Source organism: Scomber japonicus, chromosome 11, assembly GCF_027409825.1.
Source record: "Scomber japonicus isolate fScoJap1 chromosome 11, fScoJap1.pri, whole genome shotgun sequence".
Taxonomy (NCBI): domain Eukaryota; kingdom Metazoa; phylum Chordata; class Actinopteri; order Scombriformes; family Scombridae; genus Scomber; species Scomber japonicus.
In genome coordinates, this window is record NC_070588.1 from 5649837 (window position 1) to 5668442 (window position 18606).

General features: G+C 38.8%; 1 protein-coding gene across 2 annotated transcripts in view; it reads left to right on the plus strand.

Annotated features, from left to right (window-relative positions):
* lrrfip1a (leucine rich repeat (in FLII) interacting protein 1a) overlaps positions 1–18606 on the plus strand; it is a 60914-nt gene extending 42308 nt beyond the window's left edge. Inside the window, exons 5-16 of one of the 2 annotated variants that reach the window (XM_053328707.1) lie at positions 3752–3778; positions 3896–4021; positions 5774–5944; positions 8173–8265; positions 8514–8606; positions 8771–8863; positions 9724–9850; positions 16122–16171; positions 17025–17145; positions 17843–17922; positions 18009–18113; positions 18229–18606. In XM_053328707.1, the coding sequence (XP_053184682.1) occupies positions 3752–3778; positions 3896–4021; positions 5774–5944; positions 8173–8265; positions 8514–8606; positions 8771–8863; positions 9724–9850; positions 16122–16171; positions 17025–17145; positions 17843–17922; positions 18009–18113; positions 18229–18336 (1194 nt within the window). In that variant the 3' untranslated portion in view covers positions 18337–18606. The remainder of the gene's footprint in view (positions 1–3751; positions 3779–3895; positions 4022–5773; positions 5945–8172; positions 8266–8513; positions 8607–8770; positions 8864–9723; positions 9851–16121; positions 16172–17024; positions 17146–17842; positions 17923–18008; positions 18114–18228) is intronic. The other variant, XM_053328708.1, reaches the window with a different exon arrangement.

Genomic DNA, 18606 nt, shown 5'->3' on the forward strand with positions numbered 1-18606 from the left:
GCCAGCAGCTCTATCGTAGGGTTGGTTCATTTCATCTCCACTGATCTTTCACCCACAATAACATCCTCTCACAGTGTTTTCTGACACCTGTTATTATCATTTATCCACACCAGTGTTCCTTCTGAGCACCTAACACTGAGCCAGAGCAAAGGATTAGGTGATTTAATCTCTTTATTTAACTCGCTGACTGAGCACTTTATTTACACCTGGGGTTAAAATGCATCTCGGATCACAAGCGGACGGGTTTAAGCACAGCTGTTAGTGCACTTAAGACGCATTCAGAGCATCACACTCAACAGCATCAGTTTTAAAGTTAGCCTCACACTCAGGCACTGAAGGCAGGTCGTCATAAACTCTGTATTAAAGAAGATGTCATCGATGAAGCTGCTCATACTGTGTGATGTGTCACATGTGCAGAGCTCCTTGTATGAAGAAAGTCTCAGCGGGTCGCGGCGAGTCGTCGGCTCCAGCTGTCTTGTAAGATTTGTTTTGGCATTGTGACTTTTATTTTGTTTTTTTTGGTTTGGACACGACTAATAGAGTTTGAATCGTGTTGTAAAAGTGTCTGGACCGATGGTACTAACAGTGACTGAACAGAAGAGTGCACGTGAACTCGGTGTGAACGTGAATCTGCTGTGAAAGCATTCAGGGGGTCATGTGTGAATGTATGAGTTTGGTTTTGTTTTCATGAATGAGACATCACTGAATTTTGAGTGAGTGGCGTGAAAGGTTTTTGCTTCTTCATGGCAGATATTTTAAGTCTGTTGTGTATTTTAATTCAAGTTTTAAAACAAAATCTTTAATTTCTGAGTTGTTGGAAGGATGTTGGACTCCAGATGTGGCTTCAGTCGTCACCAGCATGCATTTTTTTCCTGTGTGTGTGTGTGTGTGTGTGTGTGTGTGTGTGTGTGTGTGTGTGTGTGTGTGTGTGTGTGTGTGTGTGTGTGTGTGTGTGTGTGTGTGTGTGTGTGTGTGTGTGTGTGTGTGTGTGTGTGTGCTAGTTTCTGTTTGACTCCCCATGGAGACAGAAGCATAACGGTGTGTTTTCTCTACAGCCTTTAGATTACACTAGTTACCGCGGCTCCAGCTCCAGAGCCTCCAGCAGGGCCAGTTCAGCCCGTGCCAGCCCAGTGGTGAGCCCCCCCTCCCCCTCGTCCCCCGCCCACCTCAGACAGCCTGATCCCCGCCCTGCAGTTTATAAGGGATTAGCCCAGTCAGTGGTTCCCAATTTGTGGGTTGCAGTCCAAAAGTAGATTTCAGGTTCATTCCCTCTGGATCACAAACATTAGAGTCAACTTTAAAAAAAAACAACCTCTACTTTAACATTAGATAATTTCCAGAGCAGTGTTTTGTTTAAAATACTGTCACGATTATCCCGACTATAATAATCACAATTAATGATATTATTCTGATAATCTGTGAAATCTGCTTAAAACTCTAAAAATGGCATTACAGCATACTGGAATCACTTTACTTTAGAAGAAAAGAAAGAAATATTTTTATTATCATGGGACACTATTTTTTGTCCTCATAAACGCAACAGGCGATCACAATGAGAGAAAAAAAAAGTCCCAAAATGTACACATCAACCTGATTTCCAAGCATTCACATTTTGATCCTTCAGCTATGATGATGAACGACAGTAAAGATGCGGCTCCTCTTTGTGCCAATTTGAAATAAATCATGAAATCAAAAAAAAATCTTTATTAGTGAGCTGAACAGATTTATCAAGTCATTCATGTTCATATTCACATTAATCCTGTTAATGGTAATTCACCACAATTAAATTAGTGAGACTTTTAATCCTGATATATAAGATACAATTACATCATCCCATCCATATTTTACATCACAGATAACCTATCACTGCTGGCTTTATGGGTCATGTGACCAGCTTATTGCACATCCATTGATAGTAGTAGAAGAAGAAGTTCACTTTACAACAAGCTGAGTAAAACTGATGCAAACTATATTATATATAAGTAAAAACAAAGCTGGAAAAGCCTTGAAATGTAGAAAACAACTTTTCAACACTGCAGCTGTTGTACTGGTCTTCTCTTTGAGCCTTTTCATGGTTTTTAAATGTCTGCTCTTGGCCTTAATTGCTGCAGTGATTCATATTTTATTGATCTTTAAGCCTCAGTTGAATTTTTTCTTTTTGTGAATTAAAATAGAAGCTCAGTGTTTAGTAGTTTATTGATCACAGGTTCTGGTTTTAGACTGTGATGTTTGGACCTGATGTCTGAGGGGAAACATACCTGGACCAGCTGGGAATCACTAAATGAACTCACTTAATAGTTGTGAACAATGCAGAACTGTGCAGCCGTCATGTACTCGCTCTACAGCATTTTATTGATGAAACAGTGATTGACAGTCTGTTTTCATTCTGGGTCTGAAGAATAAAAGCAGGTACATGCTGGTGGTAGCAGTTTAAAATGTAATATTAGTGAGCCATGAAGTGAAGCTCAGTCTACCAACTAACTTACTGCAAGACAGTTAAATGCCTAAAAGGTAAATATGAAAGTGTGAATCCAGTTCAGTGAGTTTTCAACGGTCACTTATCTGAACCATCTGTCACCAGCCTGCATCACCTCGGAGACGACTTCAGCCACAGAAACACATTTTATATTTAAATGCTAATTAAACGTTTAGAAAGGAAGTTTATTAAGCAGTGTGCAGACATTAGAATAAATCTGGCACCAGTCATTTTTCCATGATGTCTGTAATTGATTAAAAAAAACTCACCATTAAGCAGAATCCTCCTCTCCCCTATGTTCTTATTTATGAACAACGTAATACAAATATGTCTATAAGTTGTATTTATTCCTGATTTCCTGTTGACCCAGTACTCTTAACTCATATATGCAACTTATCAAATAGTTTCACTTTCTCTCTATGTTTGGAATAAGCTAAATATAGATGTGAGAATCTGATTGTAGTTTCTCTGCTGGTGCTGCAGGAGCCAAAAAAATGCAATCAAACAGGAAAGTTAGAGCATTAAGAAACATTAAGAAGCAAAGAGTCATTTCTCATTTTAGTCCATCAGAGCATTACTTATGATTTACTCTATGATATTTTCTACTATCTCAGCTTCTTCATGAGTTTTCTTGACTGGCTGATTTTTGTCTCTCACTGAGCGACTGACTTCTTTGTTGTTGTGTTTCGCCCCCTGGTGGCCGACGTAGGACAACTGCAGCAGCTCTGTTGCCAGTTTTTTGAGGAGTGCTGCGAGCGGCAGCAGCCTCCACAGAGACCTGGACGACGTCACTATTCCTGACTTTTCTGATGTGAGTCGGTTTGCAGCCGCAGCCGATGCGTGTGTTTTTTCACTTCCTGTCATGCACGAGGATGGATTACTGTAGACTGTAGTTTGATTTGTGTGCTGACTCTGGAGACTACCAGCTTGTTATGTGTGAAAGGGAATAAAGACTGAGGCGTTTGAAGTGTTTTGACACCTAATCAGATGTTGGATGAACAGTGTGTCATTTTGATTTCTGAAGGAGTTTTTTTCTGGCTGTTAACTCATTATTTGCACGGTGTTGCTGTTTCTTAATGTGATAATAATGACTTTTACTTGGAAATATATTATCTTCTGTGACTCTTTTGTTCAGAGGTTTGAAGGTAAATCTTGTTATCAGTGCTGAGCTGCCTGCAGTGATGATTTTGGTACTTCCTTCCTTCCTCGTCTTGGCCCTACAGCCGCCACATCAGCCTTTAGTTTCTCTGACTGTGTTTTTATTTGTCTCAACAGGTGGAGGACAGAGATTATCTGGAGAAGGTGAGGATGTGGAATAATACTGGGGAGGGATTTTATAATATTTTGGAAGATATTTTATACTTTAATCTTTATCGTATAACTACTAAAAAATGATTTTCTCTCCTATTTTTCCCAAAGGGGTCTCGAGCGGCTTCAGCCTTAACAGCAGCGACACTCACGTCTTTAGGTGGGACGTCCTCGCGGAGAGGAAGCGGGGAGACAGCTTTAACTGTAGACGCTGAGACGTCCATACGAGAAATCAAGGTAAGGTTAAAAAGACGGAGCTTCATAAAAACAATGAGGACGTTTCTGGATAGATTGTGGTTTTATTGTGAGGCCGACACAGGAAGATTTTAATATGATTATTATTTATGGAGAAAGATCACATGACACAACCTGGAAAATGAATGCTTTGGTCTCTGGTCTTTGAGTTTATGATGAAACAAGAATTTACAGACAGTCAGTCAAAAGAAAATGACTTTTAAACTCGATTAAACCATAACCATTAAAGTCATATTAAAAGAATCTCTCAATTGACAGTTAAAATCTAATTAAGATCATAATGAATCAAACTTGCCTTCTCTGGTTCATCAAATCGATCTCAGTCTGGTCAAAATGTATTTGATATGATTTTTAATACATTTTATATTCTTATCTCTTAAATGTTGGTTTAGTTTCATCACTTTTTATTTTAGAAAGTTAGATTTAAGTTTATGTATGTATTATATAAAAATGAAGGCTTGTTATCTGCTTCAATTTAAAATGTTCAAGACCAGATATTTTTATTTTTTAAGTCCAAAGATGGATGAACAGTATTGATCATGATCTTGATATTAACCAGAACTGATCAGTATTATTCATTTGGCCTCTTTTTCACAACAGATAACAGAGAAGTTTTCAGTAGTAAAATAAACCGTTGTATATCAGAATACTGTTTCTTCACTTAAATACAATACTTCATTAAGTCTCACTTTCAAGGAAAACTTTCTTATATATGTAAAGAAATAAATGCAACAGATTGAAGGACTCTTTCTTTTAGTAAAACTTCTCTTCTGTGAAGTTCTTTGCTTTCATCTCATCTGTTTCCTTCCTGTGCTTTCGTCTCTGTTGCTGTTCTCGTCGTCCTGTCGCCGAACTTTCTGTTTCACCTTTTCCTGACGCTCTCACGCTACGCTTCTCTGCTCACCTCCTCCGCTGCCTCCACCACTGCTGCTGCTGCTGCTGCTGCACTCTTCACCAGGAGATCCATGAACTCAAGGATCAGATTCAAGATGTGGAATCCAAGTACACACAGAACCTAAAAGAAGCCAAGGTACAAAGCCGAGACCCTCACAGAACCTCCAGATTGTGTGCTGATGGGTTTGCTGTGCTGCCCCTAACTCACACATCTGTTACTCAATATGCACATTTAACCAACTTACTGTTATTTTTACCCAAACTGTGCTCCTTCCACTACTGATCAATACACCAAATAACAGTTAAATAACTCTAAAAAGGTTTAAGATTGAGACTGGAATTGGAAAGTGGAACATTTCATACTTTTCAATGATATCCTAAGTATGAAAAAAACCTTAGGAGCAATTCTTGTGCCTCAGCCCCACCACACAAATATTTAGATGCACTGACAGCAGTATAAATTCAGAGTTTAGCTGTGTTGCTTTATTTAATGTATCAGTGTGAGAAAGGCACAATCACTTATTCACATCTGCTGGGAAGATGATTTATAATATGTGCATCAACTTGCAAACTGACAGTCTAACTGTTGGTGTTGCATCTGCATGTCTTTCTTCATCATGTGTGTGTCTTAGCTTTTACCTCTTAGCTTTAATTTCCCACTTGTGAGTATTTACAGCTGTAATATACAGATAAGTATTCAGGTTTGACTTCCAATTACCTTCTTGCTTTGTGTGGACTTCCTATCAGCTTCATCCATCTCATGATCCAATATTTGATAGAGGGAATATGAGTCTGTCCACCTGCCGTATTGTTTACATCCTGTACATGTTGTGACATTAGGGTGCATTAGCTGAAGTGGAGGAGAAGTATCGTAAGGCCATGGTGTCCAACGCCCAGCTGGACAATGAGAAGAGTAACCTGATGTACCAGGTGGACACGCTGAAGGACTCGCTGATGGAGCTGGAGGAGCTGCTGGCAGAGTCACGCCGAGGATATGATGAGAAAGTCAAGGTAAAGCAATGCAGTGAGACCTAAATGACTTATATCTGAAGTAGGGCTGGGCAATTAATGGAAAAATAATCGAAACCAACATTTAGAAACTCTAATCGACTTAATCTTGCTCATGTTAATTAATGGTGGTGTTCACTGTTGCCATGGCAGCAAAGGTTGCATATCTTTAAGGAGTTTAAAACTTGTCTCCAGTGATGATTTTAACCCAAACCATGATCTTTACATAGTTCTAATCAAGTAAAATAGACATTAACTACAGCGTCACACCTTAAAACATCTTAATTTTCACTCTCTAAAGATTCTCATGTGCCAAAATATCACAAAATATTGTGTTCATCAAGGGTGGTAATCTCGTAATCGAGGTTAAAAGTTCAATTAATCTTGATTTTGATTGTTGCCATAATCGCCCAGCCCTAATCTGAAGTGTTTTCAGTTAATAATAATCTCAAGGTATTGCTCTATTGAGAAATGTAAATTAACATATTGTGGCTTATTAAGTCACATTTTTTCTTGATTAAGGCCAATGATGTCTGCTCAGAACACAGTGGAAGTGACTCATTTTACAGCATGTTTCAATCATCAGAATCAGTCATAAGTACATTAGTATTGCTGTTTGTTATGTTTTGCAATGATTGATTCTCATCCATCATATTTATTTAGAGAGCACTTTTCAAAACCCCAAAATTGCTTCACAAAATGCTGACAATTCAAATAGACCATTTATAAAGTCATCAGAATTCATGATTAAACAGATTTAACCAAAATATTGTGATGGTAAATCAATGAAAATATAATGACAGGGCATTTACAGTGGACATTGCTGTTCTGTAGAGGCTCACACAGGTCTGGATGTTTTGCTTTCCATTACGCCATCAGAAGGATAATAAACATGCAGAGGGTTGATACTTGTCTGAGCACGTAGTCAATCACAATCAACCAAAGCTGCCTTTTTCTATAGTTACAGTATTATTGCTTTGTAATGCAGATGTGAGCAGAGACTGAAACACAGATTCAATAAAGGATGATGTGAATTTGGTTGTTAGTAGATTACAAAGGTTGCATTATATGGCATTTTTCCACTACACAGTTCCAGCACGACTCGACTCGCCTTGACTCAGGTTTTTTTGTGTTTCCACCATGGTTTCCACTAGGGATATTACCTGGTACCTGCTACTTTTTTAGTACCTGCTCTGCTGAGGTTCCAAGCGAGCCGAGCTGATACTAAATGTGACGTCAACAGACTGCTGGCCGCTGATTGGTCAGAAGAGTTGTCGCTGGAAGAGTCATGAGCCGTCCCACACAAGAATCAAACCCGCCATTTTTAAATACCGGCAACATCGTTACAGCCATACGGCTCAATTTTCTTGCTTTGTGTGTGACAGAAAGCCTCATACAGCAGCAAGTACACCATCGCCTCCATGTCCTCCATTGTTTATGTGTTTGTGTCGCGTATAAAACAAAGTCACGGCAGTATCGCGGAGCGTTGCTATGACGACCCCGCCCACGTTGAGTAGGTACTTCTTCGTAATGGAAAAGGTTGTTCCTGGAACCGAGCCGAGTCGAGTAGTGCTGGAACTGTGTAGTGGAAAAGCTGGTGAATAGTTGGTTTCTCCACAAGCTCTTCAGTGCATAAACCAGGACCAGGTTTCGAAACACTTTACTTTAAAGCCTCTTTAATATAATACTTATTATAACAATGTGTGAAATAATGTGAAAGCACTAGGGTTTAAGTACTCTTCTGACCAACATCTGGAATGTCACCTTTAACCCGTCTGACTCTTCGGACTCTTTTCTCTACTCTGTTATTACCTTCATCAAAGAGCGTCTCATCGTTATCAGTCATAAATCTCTGGAGTCTCTCAGCTATTAAAATCAGATGTGGCTCTTATCCTGAAGGTAGATAAGTAGATGGGGATAAACTCTACCGTTACTCAGGTCAACATGCATACATAGCTCCCAGGATTCCTAACCTTTATAGATATTGTTAATCTAACCCACAGATTATGCTTTTTTTTGACTGTATAACTTAATTAAGTGCAGGAAACCGAAATCTCCTGGAACATAAAGACACTAAATATGATTTTACAGATTAATGCTCTCACAATTACAGACAGGACCAGGTGAAGATGTCACAGATGACAGCGACAGACTTTCGCTTTCTGTCATGATTTGACATTTAAGACGTAAAGAAACCAGTTGTCAAGCTTTCCTTTTTTTTTCCCCCACAGGAATTTGAGCGAGAGAAACACGCCCACGGTGTGCTGCAGTTCCAGTTCAGTGAAATGAAAGAGACGCTAAAACAAAGTGAAGAGCTGCTAAATGTGAGTATCCCTCCCGCAGAGTGAACGGGTGTCATTATGAGAGTGAAACAGGGTGTAGAAATAAAGCTTCCTCTGGTTTAGTTATGTATAAAAAAAAAAGGTTCAGTCTCTCCCTTTGAAATGCTGCATGTTGGGTTCATTTCACACCTTTCTTTTCACACACAGTAAATACTTCCACTGCTTTTCATCTTTTTACTGTCTCACTCTCCTTCCTCCAAACTTGTTTTCCTCATTTTCCTGCTGTGTAGGAGATCCGTCAGCTTCGTTTGAAACAGGACGGTTTTGTTAGAGAGGTATCTGACCTGCAGGAGACGGTCGAGTGGAAGGATAAAAAAATTGGGGTACGGCTTTACGAGCCCTTGGTGCAGCAAGTTTTATCAATTTGAATCTTTCACATTTCAGCATCCTTTGCATGACACTGCTTATACTTTCACTTCTTCTTGTACACTTTTTCTCTTCACCTTCATTTGCACTCTGCCACTCGGGGGGGTTTGGCTCCGCTCAGGCCTTAGAGCGACAGAAAGAATACACAGATGCGATCCGAATTGAGCGAGATGAGCTCAGAGAAGAAGTGGTGCAGCTGAAAGACATTTTGAAGGTATTCAAGTCAGCGTGTGGATGCTTATCTGTCCTGTGATTCATGACGACATTAATCAAACTCCAATTTAAGTCTGCTGTGTTGTTTTTAAAGCAAATGTGAGTGAAAGTTAGAACGTATTTGCTTCAGTAAATGTGTGATATTAATCATACTCACTCACAGTGCAAATATGTCTCAGGTGTACTTCTTTAGCATTGTTTGAAATGTTTATTTTCATATATGTTTCTAGATTTAAGCTTTTCTCTGTGCAAATTACTTTTATAACTGTTTTTCCCCCAAAAAACAAATCAAAAGCATTTACAGTACTGCTAGAAAGTTTGTGAACCATTTACCATTTTCTCTATCCACGCACAAATGTGTAAAGTTTTTGTCTAATTTATTTAAAGTCTATGTAAAGTAAGAATAAATATGTGTTCTGACATACCACAGAAAAGTGTGTTGTTAACCACCCTGCCAAATTTGAATGATTAAAAAAATCGGCAAATATATGAAATTAGGCTTCAAAGTTGTGTAAAAATCTGCCTCTTTCTCTGCTCCCAAACGTTGTGGGCGTGGCCGCCGAGTCCGCCGAAACCCCGCCCCCTACCAAGTGTCACCTGTCAATCAAAGTCACCACCTCTACCCGAAACATGGACGCTAGGTCTGAGAGCTTTCTGCTGCTAACTCGGCGGCTAGCTCAGCTAACTGGCTAACTGTAGACTGTAGTAGTAGTAGATTTAGGACTCATATTTTGGTCAAATTGATGCAGAAATAGAAAAATTGTTGTTCACAAACTTTCACGCAGCATATTATATGTTATAAATCATTTTAAAGTTGTGTCACCTATAGAGTTTATATTTGAGTGTTTTTATTTTGTCCAGAAACATGGAATAGTTTTGGGACCTGATCTGAGCGTCAACGGGGACGTTGCTGAGACAGAAACCGACGGCGGAGTTCCTGCTGCACAGAATTCACAGCCTTCATCGACGGAGGGGAACAGCATGCTAGGTAAACACACTGATTAAAATACACTTCTTTTCTTCTTCGTGCATGGCTCAGCATAAAAATAACAGAGGACTTTCATTCCAAAATGTTTCAGATTTGTGCTAAAACAGAAAATAAATCAGTAATCATATCATTAGATCTTTAGTCATAAGATAAGTTTTTTCACAGTATCTGTCTGAATTTTCAAAAAGTGAACATTTTTGTCATTTTGGAGTGAATTCTTCAGTTTGCATTTTGTTCATCACTAACTCTGATTTGCACTAACATTAAGGATACAGCTTGTGGCTTTCTATATTTTTGTTATTGTCAACAAATTTCACGTGTAGATCCAAACCAACAATGAACTGATCCACTTATAAGTATTGTGTGTGTGACCAAAGTCTAATATTATACCTCTTATACCTCTCCGTGCTGCAGACCTCTGTTGTCCAAAAACTATTAAAAACCCATCAATGAATCACTATAGGAACACAGCTCAGTTTACAGCCTCATTAGCTTGATGTGCTTCATATCACAAGCTCTTGACTTTGTCCTGAAGCTTTTTGAGAAATTAATAATGTAGTACAAAGTGAAGAGGTTGGTCAAGAGCTCTGTAACCTGAACCGTGTTCCTGCACATGCTCAGTGGCATCTGTCTTAAAGGAGCTACTCTCTAACTAGGCAGTGCAGCAGTGTGGCTCAGATGTGTTTCCTAAAGGTTTTTGGACAACAACAGAGGTTTTTGGCACTGAGGAATAAGATATATGAGGCTTTAGATACACACACAGTACTTGTAGGTAGCATGAGTTGATTGTTGGTTTGCCTCTGCACATGAGATTTGATGACAGAAAGAAAAATAAAGAAGATCAGCAACATCCTTACCCTTTTAAGCACCATCTTCTGCACATCTTGCTTGCCTGTAGAAACTTAGATTCCATTAACAATCACGAGCACCTCACTTTTATCTTCGTCACTAATGTTTTGATGTTTTGGCTTTTGTTTTTTTTCTGTCACACCTCAATCTTAGTTCAAATAATGAAAATTGTGTGAACTGTTCATTTGAGTGTTGACAAGTATCTCGTGATTTAGTTAAATGGTATAAATCATTAATGTAAAGGTTCTTTTTCAAAGTAGACACTAAAACTTGCATTGACATACTGAAATCATACAGATTTTTTTTTCTTTGTCAAAACCAGCATCGTATCGTGATTTCCAGACTCACTTTTCTCAAGCCGGTGGCCTCTCGCTTCTCCTCTTTGGCGTTGATGTACTGGGAACCAAGAACTTTGGGTTGTTCCTCCTGCATTTCTTCTACTTTTTCTTCTGGTGCTTCTCTTGGTCATCTTGGCTCTGTGCTTCTCTTTCTGGCTACTGAACCAATCAGGTGTTCTTGCCTAACTTTTACCTTGACTTCTGCTGTTGCTCTTTCTTGCTGAAGGTTACACTTCTAAAAATCTTCTATCACCGTCTGCTCTTCATGATCTCTCAGGCAGCACAGAGGAGACTCAGTTGAGAAGTAGCGGAGAGGAAGAAGTGGATCCAAAGCAGCATCAAGAAATTGATGAGGAAGCCAAAAAGAATGACTTGAGCTCTGAGATGATCTGTAGTGTGTCCGCTGAGGAAACATCAAGCAAAGAACAGCCGTCAGAAGAACAACAGACATGTTTACCCACAGAGGAAGATGGCATTGGAGAAACTAAAAGCAACGATTTACAAGTTGACATTAATGAAAGTCCGATCCCAGAAGCCAAAGATGAAATTGTTAGCAGCCCTGAGCTTCAAGAGACTGAAACAAGTCCTGAGGAAAATGCTCCAGCAACAGAAATACTTAAGGAAGGATATTCAGAGGAGACAGGAACAAAAAGTAGTGTTGTCGACGCTCAGTGTGATGATATCAAGGAGACATCTAACAATCTTGTTGAAGTGCAAGAAAGCAAACAGGGAGATGTTGAGGAAAGTAATTTGAGGAATACAGAATCATGTCATCAGCAAAAAGTCGTAGAAGATGTGACAAAAGAACCTGAAGAGACCATCAAAGCGGCATCGAACACCGAACCTCCTCAAGAGCCTGAGAACGCTGAAGAGGCTGAGAACGATGAGGCAGAGGAGGTAGCGGCTAAATCTCAGCCTCAGGGAACACCTGCTTCTGGGAAAAAGAAGAAAAAGAAGAAGAGAGGTAAAAAGAAAGGAGGGTCCAATGAGGAGAAAAAGCAACAAAAAGATGCAAAGGAGGAAAATGGAAAAGATAAAGAAACCAGCAAAAAAGAAAAAGATGTAAAAGTGGCTGCAGGTGATAATGGGTCAACAACGGAACCTGATGTTGAACCTGCCACTAAAACCCTCAAAGAATCAAAGATAGATGAAGTTATGAATGATGCAGCAAAAGAAGTAGAGCCCTCTGAAACCTCTTCTCAGGCTGAAACTCTTAAAGAATCAACAGTTACGGATGAACAGAAGGAGGAACAGAATCTGGAAATTGAGACAGTACAGACAGTAGAGGCAGTAGAGGTGGTGGCGCCCACTGAAAATGCTTCTGTCAATGAAACGCTCAATGAATCTAAATCAGATCACTTAAAGGATGAGAAGGACATAGATCAGACTTCAGAAACAGAGAAAGTAGAAGAAGAAGTTGGATCTAAAACGAGTCCTGATCCAAACACCAACGTTCCTGCATCTGATCTTATTGACAACGCGGAAGGTATCGAGAGCACCGATGGCCTCGACAAAGAGTGCACTCCCAGTGTAGATAACTCTAAAAGTGAAGACGTCGCAACCGAAGGAGACGTCCAAACTGAGTCAGGAATAGTTAATAGTGAAGAGGATAAAAATGGGTCTGTTGATGATGAGGTGAAATCTGAATGCGTAACTGAAAACCCTGAAAACACAATTGAGACCACAGACAAAGACACTGAAGCTGAATCACAGGTTGCAAGCAATGATGACGATGCTGTTGACAAATCTGAATCTGCAAACGATTCGGAGACTAAGGATAACACATCTGTGGCTGTGTCGTCTACTGATGACTCATCGTCTGCGGCCACTGACTCAAAGAGCGACGACACGCCCATCGAGGTTTCTGATAAAAGTCCTGAGGAGGCGACTGAGACCGCCAAAGATGAGGAGCCAGCAGCAGAGGCTGACCAAGAATCCATTTCTCCAAGTCGGCAGGATGATGATAATTCAGAGCTAAACCTCAACAAATCAGAAAAGGAGGAGCTGAATGAAGATTTGAAGCCAGACAACTCCTCACATGATGAAAAAAGTGACGATGCATCAATAACGAAACAATCTGATGCTGTTGAAACTGAAAAGAGTCTTTTGGAGACTGTGGCTCAGGCTGAACATTTGGATAGTGTGGAAAGTCAAACAGTAGAGTGTGCGGATCAGACTGATGCATCAAATACAGAAACAGAGCAGATTGATAGCAGTGAAATAACAGAGACACCAGACTCTCCTAAAGAGGCTTCTGAGATTGCTTCCTCAGTTGAGCAGGACCATAACGGTGAAGAATCAGCTGCTGCAAAAGATCCTGAACATAAAATCTGTCAAAATGATCAAGAAATTGAGAAAGGTCAGCAGGAATCCAGTGAAGACAAGTCCGAGAATGATGATAACTCATCTCGACCCACCCAGCAGGACGGTGACGAAGAGAACGGTGATGAAGAGGATGATGATGAAGGACAGTCTTTTGACTTTGACGACATGGATATGGATGCGGCTATAAACGCAGAACAGGAAGAAGTTGAGGAGGCTGTTGAAGCCACGTCAGATGAGAACAACGATGGTAGTTCAAGTAATACTGAATCAATTGAGAAAACGAAAGAAGAGCCAGTCGATAGCAAAGATGAGAAGTGTACGGTCGACCAGGTAGACGTAACAGATAAAGACTCTGATACTAACCCGAAAGAGGACCAGAACTCTTCGGCTCATGAGGAAACCACGTCTGAAAATATAGAAAAAGACGTAGCGGATGTAAAAGAAGCAGAGGTTGTGAATGTTGTAGAGTCGGCTGTTGTAGAAAGCAACAATGCAGAGAACATTAACCAGGCAGAGTCTGCACCGGTGGAGGAAGGATTAGAGGCCATTAAACATGAGCTACAGAGCGAAGATTTACCAAAGAGTGCCGACCAAGTGAGCAGCAATAAAGAGCCTCCGCAGTCAGGGAAAGATGTTAAAAAGAACGGCAAGAAAGAGAAAGGCAAAGGCAAGGGCAAAGAGGACTGTAAGATGTCTTAGCTTTATAAACTCATGATATATATATATATAATTTAGATCAGTTTCTCCGTCTACTGTCTTTGCTTTAGCTGTTTACAAGGTGATAAAATAAAATATCACAGCACTTTGATTACTGTCCCCAATTACAATTGATGTAAGTATGTACATTATTTTTTAAATTAATTAGGTTAAAACAGTCCTTTAGGCTATAAAAACCCAGAGAGAGTTGAATTTGTTGGGGAAATGAGAATGTAAACTACGATGTAACTGTAGATTTTACTATTGGATCCCTTGATGTTATGAAGAGATGATGAAACTGCACTTGATATTGTATACCTGGTAGCATTCATTTAGTTATTCATGCACATTCATCATGCTACTTGTCATGTTTCGTGGATACTTTGCATCCCAGAGTATTTGTTGTGCTACGATTTCAGGAACTCATTCATTCATATATTCACATCATTAGCCGATCAATAAGTAAAACATTCATTAGGAATTATCATGAAGACTTTAACTAGCTTCTACATGTACTAGCTGTTCTGTTAACGGTTAAAAGGAAGCATGCTCAGAAACGCTTGTATATCCACAAGACTGTTTAAGTTCAACAAAGCCATTTTCACCTTTTTAGCACATAAATGTTATAAAAATATGTGTTGCGTTTTGTTGCACTTGATGGAAGAGATGAGTGTGGTGCCTCTACAAAGAAATGACAATAAACAGCCTGCTGCTACCAGTTGGAAATGTTGTTGTTTTTTAAAATTTCTTTAATTATGTTATAAAAAAGTAAAACGTGCCAAGAAATCATCTGAAAGCTGCAATGATTTAATTGATCAACAGAGTTTTTAGTCAACTATTATTATTATTATAGCAAGGTTTGTTCTGAGTCCATTTTTAAAGGGACATTTCACGCTTTTTGGGATTTTCAAATATTTCTATACTTTTATGTTGGATGTCTATGTTAAACATGGTCAAAGGTCCAAAACTTAAGGTAAACATGTGAAAATGCTCCCTAAAAGTCCAATGTCAGCCTGTTCTTAACACTGTTTGCAAAGTTTCCTCTGCTTCCTTCTTGTGATGACATCAAATTTTTTGTGCGTTTTTGAGGATTTATCTGTTCGCTAGTTTTTGTTTAGCACTAAGTTTACGTTGTCCACTCACAAATTTCAGCACCAACATGTTTGGATGTATTTGAGAAGTTGTTAAGTACTACTTTAGCTTTTGGGAGCTGGGCGGCCTTAAAGAGACAGGAGCTAAAACGGCCTGTTAAGAGACAGAGGCTGAACTGAGGGGCTGCATAAAGAGCCAGCATAAGATAGTAAGGAGTTTTAAAACTGTAAATCATGCAAAGATATTCCAGTAGAGTCCCAGAATAAAAATACAGATCTAGAAATGTACATGATGCGTCTACCTTTAAGAAAAATGCTCTAATTATCAGATTCCAGATTCTTTAATATGAGTATTTCCTGTTTCTTTGGTTATCTATGATAAAAGAAGAATTAGTGGATATCACCTTGGCCTTTGGGAATCAATAATCCAACATGTTTCACAATTGTATACCATTTTATAGAAGAAACGACCAATTAAGATAATAATCATTAGTTGCAGCCTGAATCCAGATTAAACTCCACTCATGGTTCACCTCTTCTTTCATTCAGCACATTTACACTCAGATGTCCACACCACCTTTATTATTTACCCATATAGTGTGACTGTAGTCCTACGTGCTGTGTGCCCCTTGCATTGACCCTCATGTCCACAGTTATGCATGCTAACTTTCCCCCTCACACTCCACTCCATCACTCCCTCATGGATGCCTGCTCTGTTGCATGCATCAGCATCCCACCCTGACCCAGCCCCCTCCCACCATCTCCCTGGCTCCTCCCATCCCTGGTATGTTAACTTATTTTATCTTTTTTAAACACCAACAGTAACAGTTTTGATTAATGTTGTTATAATCTGTATTGTATAATGGCATTGTGATGCATGATGTCCCATATGTTTTAATGATATGTGACCAAGACTCAGATGTGAATGAAGCTTTTGTTCTTTTTCCTCAAACATGTGTTTTTATCTTTCAGAGATTCGACTGAGGAAACTGGTGGATGAGCGTGAAAAAATGATAGATCAGGTGAGTCTGTGATTCCTCTGTTATCTGAGACGAGACATGTGACTGATGAATTTGTTTATTCCCAGTTGGAACGTAGTCCTACAGGGAAAATTGGTGAATCATGAGAGATGTGCTGATATAAAAATGATCTTGATCACTAAATATGAATTAATCAGCAGAAAATTGTCCCCAACATATATAATTTTATCACTAGTGTTCATCTTATTTTTAGGATATTAATCTTTTATAAATTGAACCCATATATTTGTGACAAGTTAACATAGGGTTAGGGTTAGGGTTAGGCTAGTTCACCAACATTGTCCCCATAGTTAAATAATTTAAATATTGGCCAACTTCTCTCTCTGCTTTAAGTTTTCTTATGAATATTTTTATGACAACATGTCGTATGAACCAATTATGATCAGACATGAACTGACCGTTGTGGAGCTTTTCTGCTGCTTTTAGATTTATGGTCATTTTTGGTTTTGGTGTTCATGGAATTTGTTTGACAATAAGAAAAAAAAAAGTCTTATTTTTAAAGCTATTTTGAAAGAGAACAATATATTCTATGTTATATAGACAATATATTATGTTGAAACTCACTTTTATCATTAAGCTTTCTTATCATTTCATTTATGTATATACATGTGTTTTTAATGTTATGTGTATTTAGTATTTTTATTCTTGTTTTTTTCTGTACTTTGTAATTACTGATTCTGATAACTGCTTTTATTTTATTATTATTGCTATTATTATTCATTTCAGTAACCTACAGAAATACAAAAACATTCTCAGTTGTGTCTTCGTGAATGTGAGCTGTCACGTTGGTGTTCATTGTAGCTGAGTGTGTAACTCATCAGCTGATGTGTTACAGGTGAAGAAGTTGAAGTCTCAGCTGGAACAGAAGACACAGAAAAACGGCACAGAGAGCGGCTCGAGCCCAGAAGGTGAAATCCTTGAAAACGGCAACGATCCGAACATCATAGAAGTGCAGAGTAAGTTCATTTGATATGCACAGAGAGAGTCCTGTGGAAGTTTGCTGCTTTAAAGACAGGTTCACAGTTTTTTTTTTGTCAAGTCGGGTCAGATGTGCATATGAACAGTGAAAGAGGTTTTTTTTCTCACTGTAATCATTCCTCCTGTTCATACTGACTATTAAAAGATCTTCAAATGTGCTTTCATTGTAAATAATGGAGGACAAAATCCACACAGTCATTTAAAAGTAGATGTGAAGCTTCTATTGAGCTTCAGCAGTCTGAGTTATAGTCATATTGTGTGATATCTGACACATTTACACTCTTTTTAGCATCAAATTCACCTCTTAGTGTTTCCCTGTTGAGCTGTGGTGGAAGTATAGTAACAAAAAGACTTTGGCACTAAAAACACTGTAACATTGAAACATAGAAGATGAAGATTTCACTCATTTGGACAAAACTGAAGCTTCATATTAGCTTCAGATCAACTTTTAAATACATTATTTTTGCACAGAAGGAGGACTGTGGATTTAGTCCTCCATAATTTTCATTGAAAGTACATTATGAAGGAATCTTCAGGAGGAATGATTACAGCAAGAAAAACAGCTTTAATATTCATCTGGCTATTGCTTTAAGACAGACTTTAAAACTTGTGAACTTATCCTTTAATTGTCTCCTAAAACTCAAGATTAATTTTGCTTTTGTTCATGTTATTCAGGAGATTCCAGCAGACAAATAAGTGAAATGAAGTTCAAACTTGTGAAGGCAGAACAAGAAGTGACGGCTTTAGAACAAAACGTAAGCTGAGAAAAGTATAAATTCACAACACACTTAAAAAACATGACAATATCCACAGCTAAGGAATTAATTTCTTTGTTTTCCAGGTGACCAGACTCGAGGGTCAGGTGGGACGCTACAAGTCTGCAGCAGAGAACTCAGAGAAAGTGGAGGATGAGCTAAAAGCAGAGAAACGGAAACTACAGAGAGAGGTGAAGTGTTGTTTGTTTTACACTGCAAAGATTAGCAGAAAGCATATTTAACAGACTTTAACAGACTCTTTTTTCTTCTTCTTCTTCCTCCTCTTCTCCCCATCTGATCCAACAGTTGCGGACAGCACTGGACAAAGTCGAAGAACTCGAGTCAAACAACAGCCACCTCAATAAACGACTGGAGAAGATGAAGTCAACTCGCGGCATGGCACAGACTCCATAGCAACAAGAAAACAAACAAAAAAAAAAACACACTTTCTCTTTATCCAAAACTGGCTGATCACTTGGAGAGGAGTTCTGAGTTTTGGAGGTTTTTTTCTCTTTCATCTGCTTGAGAGCAACCTTAAGAAAAACAAAAAAAGATGGAAAAAAAAAATATCAAGAAACTTAGTTATCATATCCACAGAATAGAGAACACAAACAAGCAAATGTGCCATTTCTTTATCTATTTTCTGTCTGATGAGAATGCTGCGTAGCTTTGTGCACACACACA